The 16,554-nt window shown below is 43.4% G+C and overlaps 1 protein-coding gene across 1 annotated transcript; it reads left to right on the top strand.

The window, feature by feature from the left end:
* The first annotated feature begins 666 nt into the window (after window positions 1–666).
* Window positions 667–7,863, top strand: LOC145655896 (homeodomain-interacting protein kinase 1-like). The gene is made up of 10 exons (XM_081709359.1): window positions 667–784; window positions 3,703–4,175; window positions 4,506–4,879; window positions 5,538–5,661; window positions 6,095–6,214; window positions 6,334–6,420; window positions 6,677–6,858; window positions 7,024–7,254; window positions 7,511–7,637; window positions 7,765–7,863. The coding sequence occupies exons 1-10, from the start codon at window positions 667–669 to the stop codon at window positions 7,861–7,863; spliced, it is 1,935 nt and encodes a 644-aa protein (XP_081565485.1).
* The last annotated feature ends 8,691 nt before the right edge of the window (window positions 7,864–16,554 follow it).

Raw genomic sequence — 16,554 nt, 5'->3', positions numbered from 1 at the left:
CAGAGCATACCTAAAAATACACAAATGGCATGCTTTGGAAAAATAAATATAAAAATTAGTGAGGGTCACCCTGACAGCGAATACATTTGTTTCTGTGTTTTTAAAAGTTGATTTTATTAATGAAACCTGTTTAGCATTACCGATATCATAACACCAGGTATGTACACCGTGTTCTAACGCTGTTTTAGGGAGAAGAAGAAGGGGAGCTTGACTCTGGTGCAGTCTCTGGCCCAGAACCACACCGACATCCTGCTTCCCAAGCTCCACGATGTGTGCCTGACTGTGGTCCAGAGGGGCCCTCTCAGGGACAAAAGATTCTCTAATCAAATCATATAAACAATGGCCCAAAAAGGATCTTCGCATTTTGCTGTCCGAGCTGGAATTGCTCTGTTTTGTGACCAAAATGGTTCTAACCTGATGAAGAGTCAATTTGGAATGTTCTAGCGAGGAATATCTTGTCCTTAAACATGGTAGGTAGTACAAACTGATGCTTTTCCTTCTCTGACACACCAAGTAAATCTGCCACATATCGGATGAGTCCGATCGGCGTGTTTAAACAGGCACATCCCCATGGAGTGCCTGAACACCTGAGCCCCATGTCCACTGTCTCAGTTGAAGAATCTGAGCTCCATGGTGTCGCGTGCTTCCATGACAACACTGGCGCACATGTCCACCGACCTGTGGAGGGCCATGGACGCCAAGGCGGAGTTGGTTGCCTGCATGCTGCCGCACAAGGCGGGCGAAAGCAACCTCTTCATCAGGGAGGACAAGGACCTTGCGCTCGGTGCCATGGTGCAGAGCTGCTCGCCCACTCAGGTCATTCATGCTCTGCTGGCCGGGGAACTCAGGAAGGATCACCTCACCAACACCTCTATAAATTTGTTTTGAAAACGGTCATGCAGCCATTTGACCAAAATAAATTACACTGCCAAAAGAGACTTTTAGTAGAAGACAGAAACACATTTATAGTACAGCAGAGCCCTGCTACTACGAGGCAGTAATAGTGGAATCTAGACGCTATAATAGGTTCATAATAATTACACGCTATAATAGGTTTCCAATGTTGGGCAGTAGTTTAGCTGGGGCCTGGGAATATTGACATACCTATCGATATCTTGGTGCCCTTTTTTTTTTTTGGCTCCTCCTACAGGTCCAGCAGTCTGTGATGTCATCCCACGATAGATCAGGAAGCAGCTCCCTTCGTCACCAGCTCCCTGACCAGCCCTACCATTGGCCCGTGGCCTACTCGCTCGGCCAGAGGAAAGCCTGTATCCTTACCTGTGAGAGGAAGAGGAACACGGAGAGACATGAGGGATTCGGACATTGAACATCAGCTCGATTATTGAACTTGATTATTGTAGTTTCTGGGCTTATTGTTTGTTTTAATGCCTTCATTTTTTAAAAAAAATAGTGTTTTTTACAAACAGACTAACAAACTGTATTAAATGTATCTCAAATGCAATGTGTGATTAATGTGTTTAACAAGTTGATTGTTGTATTTTGAATTCCATGGGAGGTGTAACTATAAAAAATAGTTCTTTGGCACTTAGTGGCAGTATTTGTTCAAAACACATGTAACATCAAGCTCTTATGTAACCTTTATAGGATCTTCACCTCAGACTTTGAATTTTGGCTTAATTTAAAGGGATATTGTGGGGTAATTGGAGCTAATTCTATAACTATAGTAGTGAACTGTATTACTACAGAGAAATCTTTTTGGGATTGTGTGTGTTTAAAATAGAAAACAAAAATTGAAACAGGTAATTTATCAGGTTTCAGATTTCCTGTTCTGCTGGACTGAGGGCATGTTGCTATATTGACAAAATCCAAGTAACTGCAAAATCTTTAAATAGTACAATATATAAACACAGGCAGTGGTAGTTCAACGGTTAAGGTACTTGACTTGTTCTCGGAAGATTGCTGGTTCACTGCCACGTTGCCACTGTTGGGCCCCCGCGCAAAACCCTTAACCCTCAATTGCTCAAATCGTACTCAGTCATAATTGTCGCTTTGAATAAAAGTGTCAGCTAAATGACATAAATGTAATCAGCACAGTCAAAGATTGATTAACCACACTAAGTCCAATACTAAGAGACTGGTACAGTGGATGAGGCACAGAGCAGGATACAGCACTATTTTTTGCTTTCCATCAGCAAGTGCTACCTGGATGCAGTCTTGCTATTTGGGGATTTTGCAGGCTTTGACTCCTTGGGTGTGTGATGAGGATTTTGCTTCAGTTAAACTCCTCATGAACATGTCTGACAAACCTGCACGTATGCTCTACCAGGACCTCATTTAATACTTCTCTTTCAGTAACTTGGAGCCTGTGGTTTTTGTTTGCTATTTTTGACATAACTGGGCAACATTTTACATTTAATGTATATATGGAATCCACAGAATCTATACCATAATACTGTAAAGAAATAGTATACTTTATACATTGTAGCTAGTCCATGCTAGAAGCTCCCAAACAACTCCACATAAACTTCAGCTCAAATAAGCCTCTTCCTTTCCATGATGTCCAAAAGTATTGGCGTTCAAATCATTCTTATGGCTGCATGAGTTTCGCCAAACAGCGTCAAATAAATGGGAAGCTGATTGACAGCACGCGGACCTTTAAACGGTTAAAAGGAGAACTAAATAAGACAAGTGAAGGGTCTACGTTTTCATCTAAACCTCCTCCATTTGTTGAAACACCTGCCAATCACGCCACTTGCCCAGGAAACATATGAAGTAAATAATAGTCACCCACCCCACTTTTTATGTAATTGAATTTTCTTTGACAAAATCTGAAGTTATCTTATACTGGAAGCATGTTTTAAAATGCCATTTAAAATGACAGGCACGATTGTTGTGGAAATTTACCAGAAAAGCACAAAATATTTAGCGTGGGATTCTGGAGAACGGATGCATGTAGACGGCTGAAATCGGTAAGCAGGTACATGTATTAGTCCTAAGAAATGTTATGTTGATAAATGTAGTATTTAATATTCGATGCTATCAAGTGATTTATATGAGTCTGCCAGTTTGGGCCTGTAGGTGCAGCAGGCAGACAAGCAGACACTAGTTTTGATTATGTCTGGACAAAGAGTAAAATAAATGTGAGCTTTTATCTTGTCTACTGGCGAGGTTCAATAGTGCACTTGAAATTCCATTTTATGACGTTACACCTGTCCATGTCACCTTGTTGCCATGGAACGAAGAGTCCGTAGAGTAGCGAATTGATATTTGGTGGAAATCTTCTCACTCCGGTCGATATAGCATGCTAATAATTTCAATTCTTTAAATTAAGAACCACAGAACAACATGGATGATCATGAATTATATCCGTTCGGTTTTCTTGAGCCTTCTTTCCGTAAGGTTAAAGGTGGGAAAATAATCAACACTGAGGGTAAGTTATGAAGTTAACTAGCGGTTAGCGTTAGCTAGCTAGCGTTAGCTAAATCATAGATCGTGGTTTTGTTATTGCTGTTGTTTTTTAATCTGCTGTTTTAGTTTTAATTTTGAATATAGCCCCTAACTTGATCTGCATAGCATTCCTTTGGTTAGTGGCCCTGTTTTCATCTTTCCCTAAAGGTATATTCTCTTCCCCTTCAGATTCCTCCAGTGGGATCGCCAAGAAAGTAAAATTCGAGAGCAATTACTACCTGCGGAGTCCTGGTCCTCGGATTCGGCCGGGGACGCCCTGGCCCTCGGATCCAGGGTTCAGTTCAACCGATGGCTTACCTGCCCTTGTCTTTTCCCCCTCTGGAGCCTCAGACAAGGCTGCGTCGTCGTCCAGCCAGCGGGGAGAAGACGCCTGTCAGAAGCGGTGCAGCCTGAAGAGGAAGAGAGAAGGGGAACACAGCAGCGACAGCGTACAGATCCTGGAGGATCTCTACACCCCTTCGTTGTCCAAGCGCGTGGCCAGGAGCGGAACAACCACCTCTTCCACCCAGTCCATTGCGTACTCCGGTTGTACCGCAGATAGCAGCAAATCGATAAGTGATTGCGAATACCAGCTGGTGCAGAATGAAATCCTCTGCTCTGCCTCCAACAGCTACGAGGTTCTGCACTACCTTGGTTGTGGAAGTTTTGGCCAGGTGGCCAAATGCTCCAAGAAGGACACCAATGAAATGGTTGCCATCAAGATACTGAAAAACCATCCATTCTTTGTTCGACAGGGTCAGATCGAGGTGGGAAAGTTTTGCCTGCTTTTTTGGAGCTTTTGATATGGAATCAGCTGTAGCCCCGATTCTGTTTGTTGGTATCAGATGTGCTAACTCACACTGTGGAATCTGTATACAGCCAGGGTAGCACAAAAACACTTGTGTTTGGTATCAGCACACTAGTTCTAATTTTCAAAGCATCAGTAGGAACTAGTTCAGATAACACATGGACAGCTTGAAGCTTACTATAAAAAGAAGGCTTAGCTACAATTGCATAAGCCATACCTGTTTGGATGTGTATTAAAAAAAAAAGTGCAGAAAAATAAAATCTGTCTTTCCTCATTTGCTCCTCCTCAGGTGAGCATCCTGAGACGGCTGAGCAGGGAGAACGCAGACGAGTTCAACTTCGTGCGTGCGTATGAGTGCTTCCAGCACAAGAAGCACATGTGCCTGGTGTTCGAGATGCTGGGGCAGAGCCTCTACGACTTCCTGAAGGGCAGCATGTTCAGCCCGCTTCTGTTGAAGTGCGTCCGGCCCGTGCTGCAGCAGGTCGCCACGGCGCTCATGAAGCTGAAGAGCCTGGGCCTGATCCACACCGACCTCAAGCCCGAAAACATCATGCTGGTGGACCCCGTCAGGCAGCCGTACAGGGTCAAAGTCATCGACTTCGGCTCGGCTAGCCACGTCTCCGAGGCCGTGTGCTCCAGCTACCTGCAGACCAGATACTACCGGTGAGGGACACGTGCTGAGGCGTGTTAGAAATAAGTGTGCACTTGTTGCACTCGAGTGTGCTTTAGAGTAGAGCTGCACATTTTGGCAGTTGCGATGACCCTGCTACACATTAAAATCGTGATAAGCATTACAGTTAACTGGAGCACGACTGATTCATATTTGATTTATAAGTGGTTTAATTTTAGTGATTCATGTGAGTGCTGTTATTTAGCAAAATACCTGATGAACCCTCTTCAATGTCTGAGATTAGTTAGGATGCTCCGAGTTGCAGGCTTTGGTAATATTAGTATTGGTCGTGTCTGTACAAAACTGCTGTTGCATTGTAGCTATACCGTTAATTAACCGTGTTGTTTACTGAGTAACAGTGTTTAACTGCACTGATACTCTGTATTTACTTAATGGAAAACAGAACATCATTGTAGTGTCAGTGCATTTTTGCATATAGTTCCATGTTAGAATAGTGGGTGTGTAATGTAAAGTGGTGTGTAGGGGGGAAAAAAAACCTGGACTCATCAACAAAATACTATTTAAACCTTTTACATTTTCATGAATGAATTCAGCACCGTTTGTGTTAAAGCAATTGCCGCCGAATCACCACAAACTACGGAATCAGCCGAGACTGATTTCATGATGGCGATATCTGTGTTTTTGGTCTAGGTCACCTGAGATCATCCTGGGTCTCCCTTTCTGCGAGGCCGTGGATATGTGGTCGCTGGGCTGTGTCATCGCCGAGCTGTTTCTGGGCTCCCCCCTGTATCCGGGAGCCTCTGAATATGATCAGGTAAGCACACGGGCCTTTGAGCTGTGCCTAGTCTTTTTCACGCATCTTGGGCTTGGATTCACGGAGCTCTGTAGAATTTCGCTGATTTGGGGTCGGTTCTTTCACTTTCTTTTCACACTTTTCTCACTGTGTGATGAAGACGTAAATCTTGTTTGTGAAAAGAGTGGCGTAGTGTTGCTAATGGAAATGGCCGTTCTTCTAACTATGCAGTTTGTTAGGGAGTCCATAATGGCTAGCAAGGAAGAGAGTGAATGTATGGTTTGAGCTTTTAGCTACTGCTTTGGCTAGCTTATTTTTAGGAATAATATAAATAATAAGAGTTTCTATGGCCTGTTTTTCTTTTCTTTTTCTTTTTTTCATACATGCATTTTGAAAATGGAAGGATGAACACAAAATAAAGTCGTAATCCTCTTGCTGTGTGGTGTCTCTGCAGATCCGTTACATCTCCCAGACGCAGGGCCTACCAGCAGAGTACCTGCTGAGCGCAGGGACCAAGAGCAACTATTATTTCCACAGGAGCCCTGACTCCAGCAGCCCCCTGTGGAGACTCAAGGTTTGCCAGTCTTTAAATGCCAAATACCATGTGTTTGTTTCATAAGGGATGTAACTTAATGATGTCATGTAACTTTATGGTGGAGCTGAATGGTTGATTTTTTTCTTTCCTTTTTCTAGACGCCTTCAGAGCATGAGGCAGAGCATGGCATCAAGTCCAAAGAGACACGGAAGTACATTTTCACCTGTCTTGACGACATGATGCAGGTTATTTTGGCTTTTGTGAGAACGTGAGAAACAGCTTCCACGGCTCACGTTGTAGAGCAGGTTGAGCAAGGTGCTAGCTCAAAGGTCGAGCGTTCGTGCCGTTATAATGAGGAACGCACATGAATCGCTCTGGAGAACGGCGTCTATGAAAGGCAGAGCAATGCATAGTAACTTGCTGCAGAACTTGCTGCGTCTTAGGGGGATCGGTGCCCTCTGCTGGTGTTTAATATGACTCACCCCTGGGTCTCTCGCGCAGGTCAATACGACCAGTCTGGAAGGCGCAGACGTCTCGGCGGAGAAGGCAGACCGGCGGGAGTTCATCGACCTGCTGAACAAGATGCTCACGCTGGACGCTGACAAACGGATCACGCCGATGAAGGCCCTGAAGCACCCGTTTGTCACCATGAGCCACCTCCTCCAGTTCCCTCAAAGTGCCCAGTGAGTTGTTCCAGGCCTTCCAATCTACATGTCACAGTTTTTAAAAAAAATTAAGGAACACCATCTTAATTTACAAATCCAAATGGTAGTACTGTAACTTGCCCCCCGCCCGTGTCTCTCTCTCTCTCTCTCTCTCTCTCTCTCTCTCTCTCTCTCTCGCTGCAGTGTGAAATCTTGCTTCCAGAAAATGGAGATCTGCAATCGGCAGTGCACAGGGTGTGATGGCAGCAAGAGCCTGTTTGGCAGTGGGGGTGGGGCGGGGGGCGGGGCCAGCACAGCTGCCAACCTCAATGACACCTTCAGCAGCTGGCTCGCCCAGCACAGCCAGGTGGGACAACCGGCACAGCAGGGCGGGTTCAAGAGGTCAAAAGATCGCCAAGCAGAGAGCCGGGCTAGGTACTCCCTGCTTCTTATTGCACTTTTTAATGGTTGGCATTAGCGCTAAAACTCCACACTAATTCAGTGCAAGGGAACCCTAGAACAGGACTCGAGACCTACTGGTCTAGTGTGTGGGTCTGCATAGTGGGTACAACTGTTGTAACAAGTGCTGGATGGCTCTGTGCCATCACACTTTGGTGATAGGTTGTGTGTGTTCACTCGAGTGTGCAGTGTGTGTTGAGAGTGTTGACGTGCTCCTCTGACCCTGTGCCAGACCTGTGTCCTCCCCCGTGCATGGCATGGGCGACGCAACGGAGCCCATTATCATCTCTGACACGCCCAGCCCAGCTATGAGCGTCATCATCATCTCCAGCGACTCGGAGGACGAAGATGACACCAAAGTCCAGCCCACCAGGTGCCCTCGCCTCGTCTTTTTAAAGCCATTATGAAATCCTTCCTAACACTTTCCTTGCTGTCACTCATCTTGTTGTTTAACCCTTCCTTCCCTTCCTTGGCCCCAACTCCCAGCTGCGGCGGGCGAACGTCATGAGCTGCGTGACGGCGCAGCACTCCGACATGTCCACATACATCCCGCTCAGCCCCAAGTGTCTGCCCAAGTTCGTGTAGAGCGCCACCAACCTGCCCAAGTGTTTTTTTGTTTTTTTTTGTTTTTTACTTTGAATAAAAAACTTTGAATTGAAGTCGCTGACTGTGCCATGCCTTTCTGTGGGAGGCCCCATTTTTAACATTTTTTTTAACAATACCCATATTTTTATACTTTTATATTTTGATGTTGATGGTTTTGGTTCTGTGTGAAGTTAAAATATTTTTTTATGCTGCACTTGGCCTCAATTAATGTATTTTAAACATATTGGATGTGAGTCCTTGACCAGCATGTCAATAAAGCTTCATCCAGTTGCTCTTGTCATAATGTGTTCAGTTCTTCTTAAAAGGGTAACATCGCAATTCTAAATTGTATTACAGTAAAGCAAAACATTAAAGGTTATTTGGTTGTACTATTCTATTGATCCTATAGTCAGTGGCTATCAATAAGAAATGATCAAGCACAGTTTTATTGGGTGTGTGTCTGGAAAGAGAACTACAGCTCCCGGCGAGATTTTTGGTTCAAGATTAATCATCATGCAAATTATTGTGATTAATGCTTTGTCTGTTTAATGAAACTATTATACTATAAACCTAATATTTTAATAGGGCTGGCAACTTTCTAGATCCGATTACTACACGTGTGTGAAGTACAGGTGCTGTAGCTATACAAAATACAAATGTCCACAGTAGCCTAATTATAATATATGCATCCAAAATAAACACCAGAAGCCTGGACTAATGCTAATGTACATAAGTGCATTAAATCTAGGTAGGACTGCTCGATAGGTAGGATAACAAAACATTTGTCCCGCCATACAAAAGAAATGAGAGCGTGATAAGGACTCCAAGTCGCCACCAGATGGCGCCCGAAACCGCTTAAATGTATTCCAGTCGGAGATGCCTTTTACATTAACATGCCAGGATACACACTCACTGGATGTTTAAGCTTTCGAATGGGTCAGCTATGTTTTTATAGTCCGGAAAGATTTTTTATTATTATTAATCAGTTAAGTAATTCAAGCTGTTGCATTTTGCTGAGTTGAGGGAATATTGCATAACCCTGTACTAGCCAAATAATTAGATTTGATGTGCTATTTTGTGGATTAATACCATACCTGGCATGGTTTTAATGGCACATGGTCAATACTTGCTGTCAAAATACAGAGGTTCATAAGGACCTCCTTCCTTCATAAGGAGACTCCTGTTTTTGAAACTGTTTCGCGCTAACACCACTGTTTCTGCATACTAGCTCTTACTGCTTTTTTGCAACATGTTTATTCTTCGCCGTTAGCGATAGTTTTATCTGTGAGAAGTGTAGATGAATTGCTGTTCTGTGACGTGGGAGACAAGGCAGGATGCAAAGACGAGCCGTGGTTCACATGAGACAGATGTTTATTAACACACAAAACAAAATGAAACCAAACACGAAGAACATTAAGCACTAACATCGGAGGCTTGTCGCTTTCAGAGTCCTCTGACCCGGTCTATAAACCACAGGAAGGATCCTCATGGCGGGCCTCCTCCACCTCCACTGATGGATCCTCAGAGCGGTCGGATTCGGTGTCTGACCTGAGGCCGACGTCAACATACTCCTCACTCCTGCTGTAATCCTCCTGGTAGTCCGTGGGGGGATAGTAGGACCCTGCAGAGTCTGACCCTGGATATTGGTAGTCGTAATCGTACGGGTCCCGGTAATCCAGTGAAGGTAGGCAGGACTCTGCAGCATCTGATCCTGGACCACCACCAGGGCCCCCCCAAAATCCTCCAGAGATACTCTCCCCCGATGTGATGACAGGGAGTGTTCCCACAAGTATGGAGGATTCTCCTGCATGGGTTGGGTAGAAGCAGCTACACTGCTTCTTCCCCTTTTTCTTCTTTCCCTTGGCTCGAGGCAACCTTCAACGGTCGGTGTTCCTGTGACGTGAAGCCGGATGCAAAGATGAGCTGCGGTTCAGATGCCACAGACGTTTATTATCATACAGAACAAGACAAAACCAAACACGAAGAACATTAAGCATTAACACTACTTAGAACATAACAGGCAGTCTTAAAACACAACAAAGCAGCATACATGGGGTCAAACACTGACAAACAACAACAAAACAAGGGTTTAAATATGTGTGCTCACAATTAAAAGAACTATAGACAGATGCTGGTTCACTCCTAACATCTGCAAATTAAAATACAAGTTGGTTATTCCTCAAAAAGGACTGAAGCTCTTCCTCCGTCAGTGAAGCACCCTGGTAGTGTTCTCATATGTGGCGATGGAAGTGACGTCCATGTAAATAGGTGTTTAATCCCTGCCATGTGCTACTTGGAAAAGAAATTAATCTTTTAGTATGAACAATGTTGGGGATAAAGAAAGGGGACTTGTACATCTCCAATAGCGATTAGAAGACAATAACTGACACTAGGACACCTCATCTAAATATGTTGACTTGACAAGTATAGTATTATTCATGTTATACATCTATGGGTTAAAAATATGGAAAAAGTGTTTTAACAAGAACGCCAGAGGGGGCATTTACTATTTTGTGGAGAATAAAAAATGGCTCATTTTAATGTGTTAAAATTTTTTAAATTCTTTTGCAGAGAGGGAAGGGTGAAAGGACTGAGAAAGAAGGTTAGCACCTGCCAACCGGTGCTGGGAGTAGGCCTCACTCACCTGTCATGCACAAGAGACCTGCAGTCCCAGGGCACAGTAAAGGCTAATTTACTCCCTACATATATAAGCTTGTAAAACTTGTTTCTGTTAGAGTGCTCCTAGACTGAGGTACCTACATTCCCAAGTCTGAAAGGTGAGATTCTACCTGTGCACGTAGAAAATCAGGTAGGCTGTTTTTGTCCTGCTCTTCAGGATGGCTGGCTCAGTGCTTCTTGATACTTTTAAGTCACTGAATGACAACCAGCTCTGTCCTTCTCCCTCAGCTGTGTCACTGATATAGTGGCCTGTCGGAGTAGTCGGTGGTCCTTAGTCATTTAATAGTTTCTACTGCACGTGTATAAATAATGTCAGATTACTCACCATGGTCCATGCTGTCACCTAAATGAGAAACCACCGCCTGGAGTCTGTAGGTGCCAGTGGGTGCACATTCCTGCAACAAACAAATACATCTTTTTTTTCATACGATTAACTGAAAACGCATCACGGATCGAACGCCATCTCTGTATTAACAGGCCTCTTTCATTCTCTCTCATTCTGTCTCTGTGTCTCTCTCAGCCTGTATCTCTCTTCTTTTTGGTCTCTCTCTCTCCTCACCGGTAGGCTTACTTGCTGTCCTCTAGCTCCCTGTCCTTCTCCTCTCTCATTTACTACTGATGGGTTAAAAGAACTTAGTCATTATGGCAGATACTTATACACAGCCGTATTATCACTCCACTGTAAGAAAATGGCACAACTCTACCTGGCTGGGGACTGGAGTTTTCCCCCAGTTTATCATTTTGCATTTCTTGCGGTTTGTCCTGGGTTCCCGCTGCTCCACTGAGGACAAACCACAAAGCCATTCAGTCGGCATTTTGTAGCTAAATGGGAATGGGTGGACAGAGAAGTATGTGGGCACGGGTTGATGGTACGAGCTCACCTCGACTGCTGCCTGAGAGAAGCCACCCCAGGAAGGGCAGAGAGATCCAGCTCGGACGGGACGTCCATCACGTCTGAGAGCTTTTGGCCCAGCATGTCAAACCGCTTAAGGTGGAGGACGAAAATACTGTTCCAAGAGGAAAAGTGACTTAAGGACTGGAAGTGTGTGTGAGTGGAGGAGGGTGTGTGTGTTGGACTGGTTTAAAACTCATTCTTTAAGGTCATCTACGTCAGACGAGACTCACCGTGGCAGTGTGAAAAACTCCACCTCTTCAGTTGCCTCGCAGCCTGCTTCACACTCACAAAAACGCTCCAGTAGTGTTGGCTGAAAAAAGAAAGAGACCCTTTCATTGAGAGTGATAAAATCAAAATGGTAGCATGTCATATCTGTATTCTCTCCTTTACAACACAGTAATGAAGCCTTATCCAAAGAGGGTGTGTGAGGTGACCAACCTTAAAGTAAGTGTGTAGGCTGTCGGTCGTAGCAGGGCTCAGATTTACAGAGAGGTGGTTGTAGACATCCACTCTGCAGCTCTGCTTTCCACAGCTTTCACAAAATGGAGAACAGAAATGTTACAACATTTGCACAGAAATAATCTCCTGCATCCCTTATACAGTGTGTGAGTTATCACATGCTAATTTGCTCAGTTTTACAAGTAGATAACATCTTATCTAATGTGAAGCATCAGAGCAGAAAACATTTAGAATGCTCAGTCCATGTCTGTTATGTTTTCCCAAACTCACACACTCTCTGAGATTTGAAAGCTATGTGATGAATACAAGCTGAACTTGTGAGCATTTTACATGTTCATATTTAAGTTATGTATGTTATGAAACTTTCATGAATACTTTAAACAGAGATGTCCGGAGAAAGCGCCTACTCTCGGTGAGAAAATGTACTTTAAACAAACACGTTAAGACTGGTTAAGACCAGTCCATTAACACAAAGGAGATATGCAACAGTGATACCTAATTACCTGGTACATGTGAGCACAGACTTGATATGAAACTCAAAGTTTGCCACAGGGCAGATGTAAGAGAAGAAAGAGGCCCTGAGTCTCTCTCCCTCCTCTTTCAGCTGCAGTAAGCAGAGCATCAGGAACTCATGAGCATCCTGTGGAGGACAGCACAGGAGAACATCAGAGGAGGATTTGCTCCTGGACTTCAACAGCAGCACGGTGAGAAAACAAAGGTGGCCGTGTGCAGTTCCTGCAGGGTACTGCGTGAGGTTCTGATGTGTTCTGAATGGCTGAGGGGGCCATTTAGCTGGACCTGTTCATAGTCCTCTTCGAATGCAGGGCAGTGGGCTGAAACACACTCAAGCAGGGCTCCCAGGAGCTGCACCTTCTGCTTTGTGCTGCGAGTGGTGAGCCGGGCCTGCTGCAGATCTGAAAAACATCTACACACAGCAACAGGGAGACCAAGTGGTTTATATCTCTGAGCATCACAGCACCTCCTTAAGCACTCATGATTAAACAGTTCATTTAGACCCAAGTGAAGCCTCTGGTTCTGAACGGGTACCTGAGCATCTGGCAACTAGAAAGATCCATCAAGCAGGATGACTGAGCTCTGATGGGTCTCCAGAAGCAGGAGATACTCAGTAGGCACTGCAGAGTGGCGTTCATATAGCAGCTGTTCCCAATGTTGGGAAACCTAACAGGTCATCCATGTTAAAAATAGATTTAGTGCACAAGCTCTGAAACATCCAGGCCACTACATGTCAGTATAATGGCTGTTTCATAATGTGAAGAAGAACTGCTAAATGACTTACTGCTCATTTAATTACAATATGTTTGTATTTGTATAGGAGAAAAAGACTGAGCTTCACCTGTGTAAACTGTAAAATCATCTACTCTTAATAGGCTGTGTAGTAAAACGCGGTGTGTATTCTCGTCTTTACCCGAGCTGCCGAATGTTGAGGTGTTCGACAGCGGAATGGATGGGGGTGTGGCCTTGGCCCTCACCCTGACCAATCTGACGCCTCCTTTTACTCCTGAGGACGTGCAGCAGCTGTCGCAATAAATTCTGCGGCTGAACACGAGTGTCTGCTTGCATCAGAACAGCCGGAAACCTGAGAGACAGAAAAGAAGGGAGAGATGAATACACAGTGGCCAGTTATGCACAAAATGTTCACATAACAACCCTTAGACAGATAAAGGTGTGAAGAATGAAAAAGACAATGATGTTTTTTCTCGTTTTATGCCCCAAGGAAGTTACAATGGCAGTGCCATTGGGTAACCACCATGCCACACTTTTCTCTGCCACGAAGATGAATTTTGATAATGTACCCACCTCTCAATGCGCACGGAGTCCACATCTTTATCTGCAGCCTCTGTATAGAGAACAGAAACTTGGAGTAAATGTCCTTAACCAAAAACAGACTATGCATTTGAACAACATGATCAAATCTGCTGAGCTCTAACCAGGAACAATCACTGCTGTAGTCCTGAGCGACTCATATGAGGAGGAGGAGGAGGCTTGACCAGGAAGGCACGACTGGGTAGAAGAGGCATTGTGGGATATGTCCACAGGTGAAAAGGAAGAAGCAGTACTGAAGATCAGGGACCCCTCAGAGGAAGAGGGGCAAGAAGTGGAGGTGGTCACATTCGCGGCGTGACCGTCTAATGCCACGCAGGAGTCAGACACTTTGGAGGATGAGATTATGGGTCTCCACCAACTTCTATTCGTTTTCTCCTTCTTCTTTTTCTGTAGAAAAGCATTGTAGAAACGTATTGATTTGTATATGCAGTATTATCGCGACTTAGCGATATCTCGGTATTCTTACAAGAATCTCATTTTGATTTAAAAAAAAACAAAACAAAACTTTTTAATCATCTGCATTTGCGCTATTTTTTTTACAGGAAAATGCTAATTAGTTACGCACTGTAACGGCCCGAGTGCCGCTGCTCAAGGAACAGGACGTACAGACTCGCTCCACGGAGACGTTTATTAACGATTATTAACATACGATACAGACACCGGCACTCACGTATAACACAAACTGTGACCGTGAACATGATCAACGACTGACAATAAGGCACACACTAACAAGGGTTTAAATACATACAAACATGACAAGAGTAAACCGATGCAGGTGTGTGCTGAACAACATAGGCAAGGTTACGCACGAGACAGTCAACGAAGAACTCCCAGTGCACGCGGCGGGCCATACCACGTGACCAGTGGAAGCGTTCCGTGACATGCACAATAAATCTTAATCCTTTTCAGATTATCGTATTTAAAATCGTTCCCAAAGTGTAGGAAAAAACATACATACCTTCATACACGAGCAAACACAGCCCATCCTGTTCGAATCTGTGATCTACTCGATTAGAGAATTAAGTAAAATATCAAATATGGTTTTTACAGGTCCTTTAACTGATATTCGCGATACAGCGCACCTCATTGTTTTGTTTTAAAACGGAGTTTTGACTCTTAGATGTTCTGAATATGTATTATTTCGTCATTACTGATGCAAGTTCTCAGTTCTCATACGTTGTCACCCTCTTGAAAATAAATATTATTTACGTGTGTGTGTGTGTGTGTGTGTGTGTGTGTGTATGCGTTTCAAACGTTAAGATTCTTTAACTTCCGCAGTATAGTTTGGTAAATTCAGGTAGCGTAATGTTTTTCCTAAAATCCTCACTGTCTCGCCCTGTGGTAAGGAGAAATGTTCCAAATATGACAGGTTACGTTTTATCATAGATAACTGGCTACAAAGTTACATTTGCGCCCTAATTTCTCTAGACATACATCTATAAGCATTGTTACTTTAAAACGCAATTAGTCTTGCGCTCTGGCAAACGTGTGCACCTGTAAATAATTACAATTATTTTAATGTACAACTTATTTTATTGTATAACCACACTGTAAATAGAATCCATAAGAATGTATTCAAAGCCAGAGTTGTAACGTTCAATTATTTTTACAGGTAGCGGATTACTGTGCTTCTACTATCTCTTAGCAACAAGTGATTTTTTTTTTCTTCAGTATGACATGTGGGATAGTTTAGGGAACCTGATTTTTTTGTTAGATAAATATGTGTGGGTTATGACCGTTAAAAAGACCTGAACAAAAAAAATGTTTGGATTTTTATTCGCTGTCACCTTTCATCACGGGCAACATAAAAATTCACACTACTGCAATATCGCTAACATGTTACTGGCATGCGAATAAGACACCTGAGCACAGAGAGAAACCCAGTGTTATGATTACAGTTGACATTGGAACTAGCTAGATAGCTCATATTAAGACACTTCTTTGGAGAACACGTGCTAAAGTGTTTTCCCCACAATCTATATGCACAATTTATTTGCCAACTGTGACCAGAGAGAGAACATAGCTTACTCACAGCCTAGGACATGAATGGATTTTGATGAGGACTGCATATGTCTGGGATCAATTCAAACACGTCATGACGATGATATAAAACCTGATGAAACAAGCTTGACAAGCAGCAGTTCCGTTTTTCCGTGAAAGTATCAAGCACAGATGAAGACGTTTCTATGGTTATCTCGGTTTTATAAATATTAGCCTATAGAGTTGGGCTTAGTACGTGAATAAAAGATGGAATTAAACATGCATAAATTACGGTGTCCTGGAAAACCCATCGTGCTGCAAATACACAAAGCATATTCATCAAAGTGGTAACACACTTTAGAAATGCGGTGCAAATTTAGAAAACGCATACAACTTCAGGAACAAATCCTGTCACAACACAACGGAATTGCTGTTTCCGGAGGACACGGAAAGGGGTGGACTTCTATGAGATTAGCGTGAAGTCTATTGGAAGTAGTGACAACTGAGTAAAAAGGGTTGTTTTTTTTCCAGTTACCACGGTGTTATCAAAGGTAGGTATGTGATACAGAATGGAAGACTGACCTATTCATGCTCTGCATTCTTGCTTATTTATTTATACATAAGGCAGCCTTAAAAACATGGGATGGAAATCCCATTTAACACAATATGGACTGTTTTACATTCAGAGTGAAATAAGTAACATTCACCTTTTAATATATATTATATATTTATTTATTTTAAATGTTAAAATTCTTAACTAGGTCAGTGTTTTAGTTAGCTGCAAAAATGCCCCCATATTGAAATTTGTATTTCTAATGTCACAAGAACACTTT

The sequence above is a fragment of the Electrophorus electricus genome, unplaced genomic scaffold (assembly GCF_041902795.1).
Source record: "Electrophorus electricus isolate QZ-2024a unplaced genomic scaffold, ASM4190279v1 Scaffold39, whole genome shotgun sequence".
In the NCBI taxonomy this organism is placed as follows: Eukaryota; Metazoa; Chordata; class Actinopteri; order Gymnotiformes; family Gymnotidae; genus Electrophorus; species Electrophorus electricus.
This window is presented reverse-complemented; position numbering and strand designations above follow the sequence as displayed.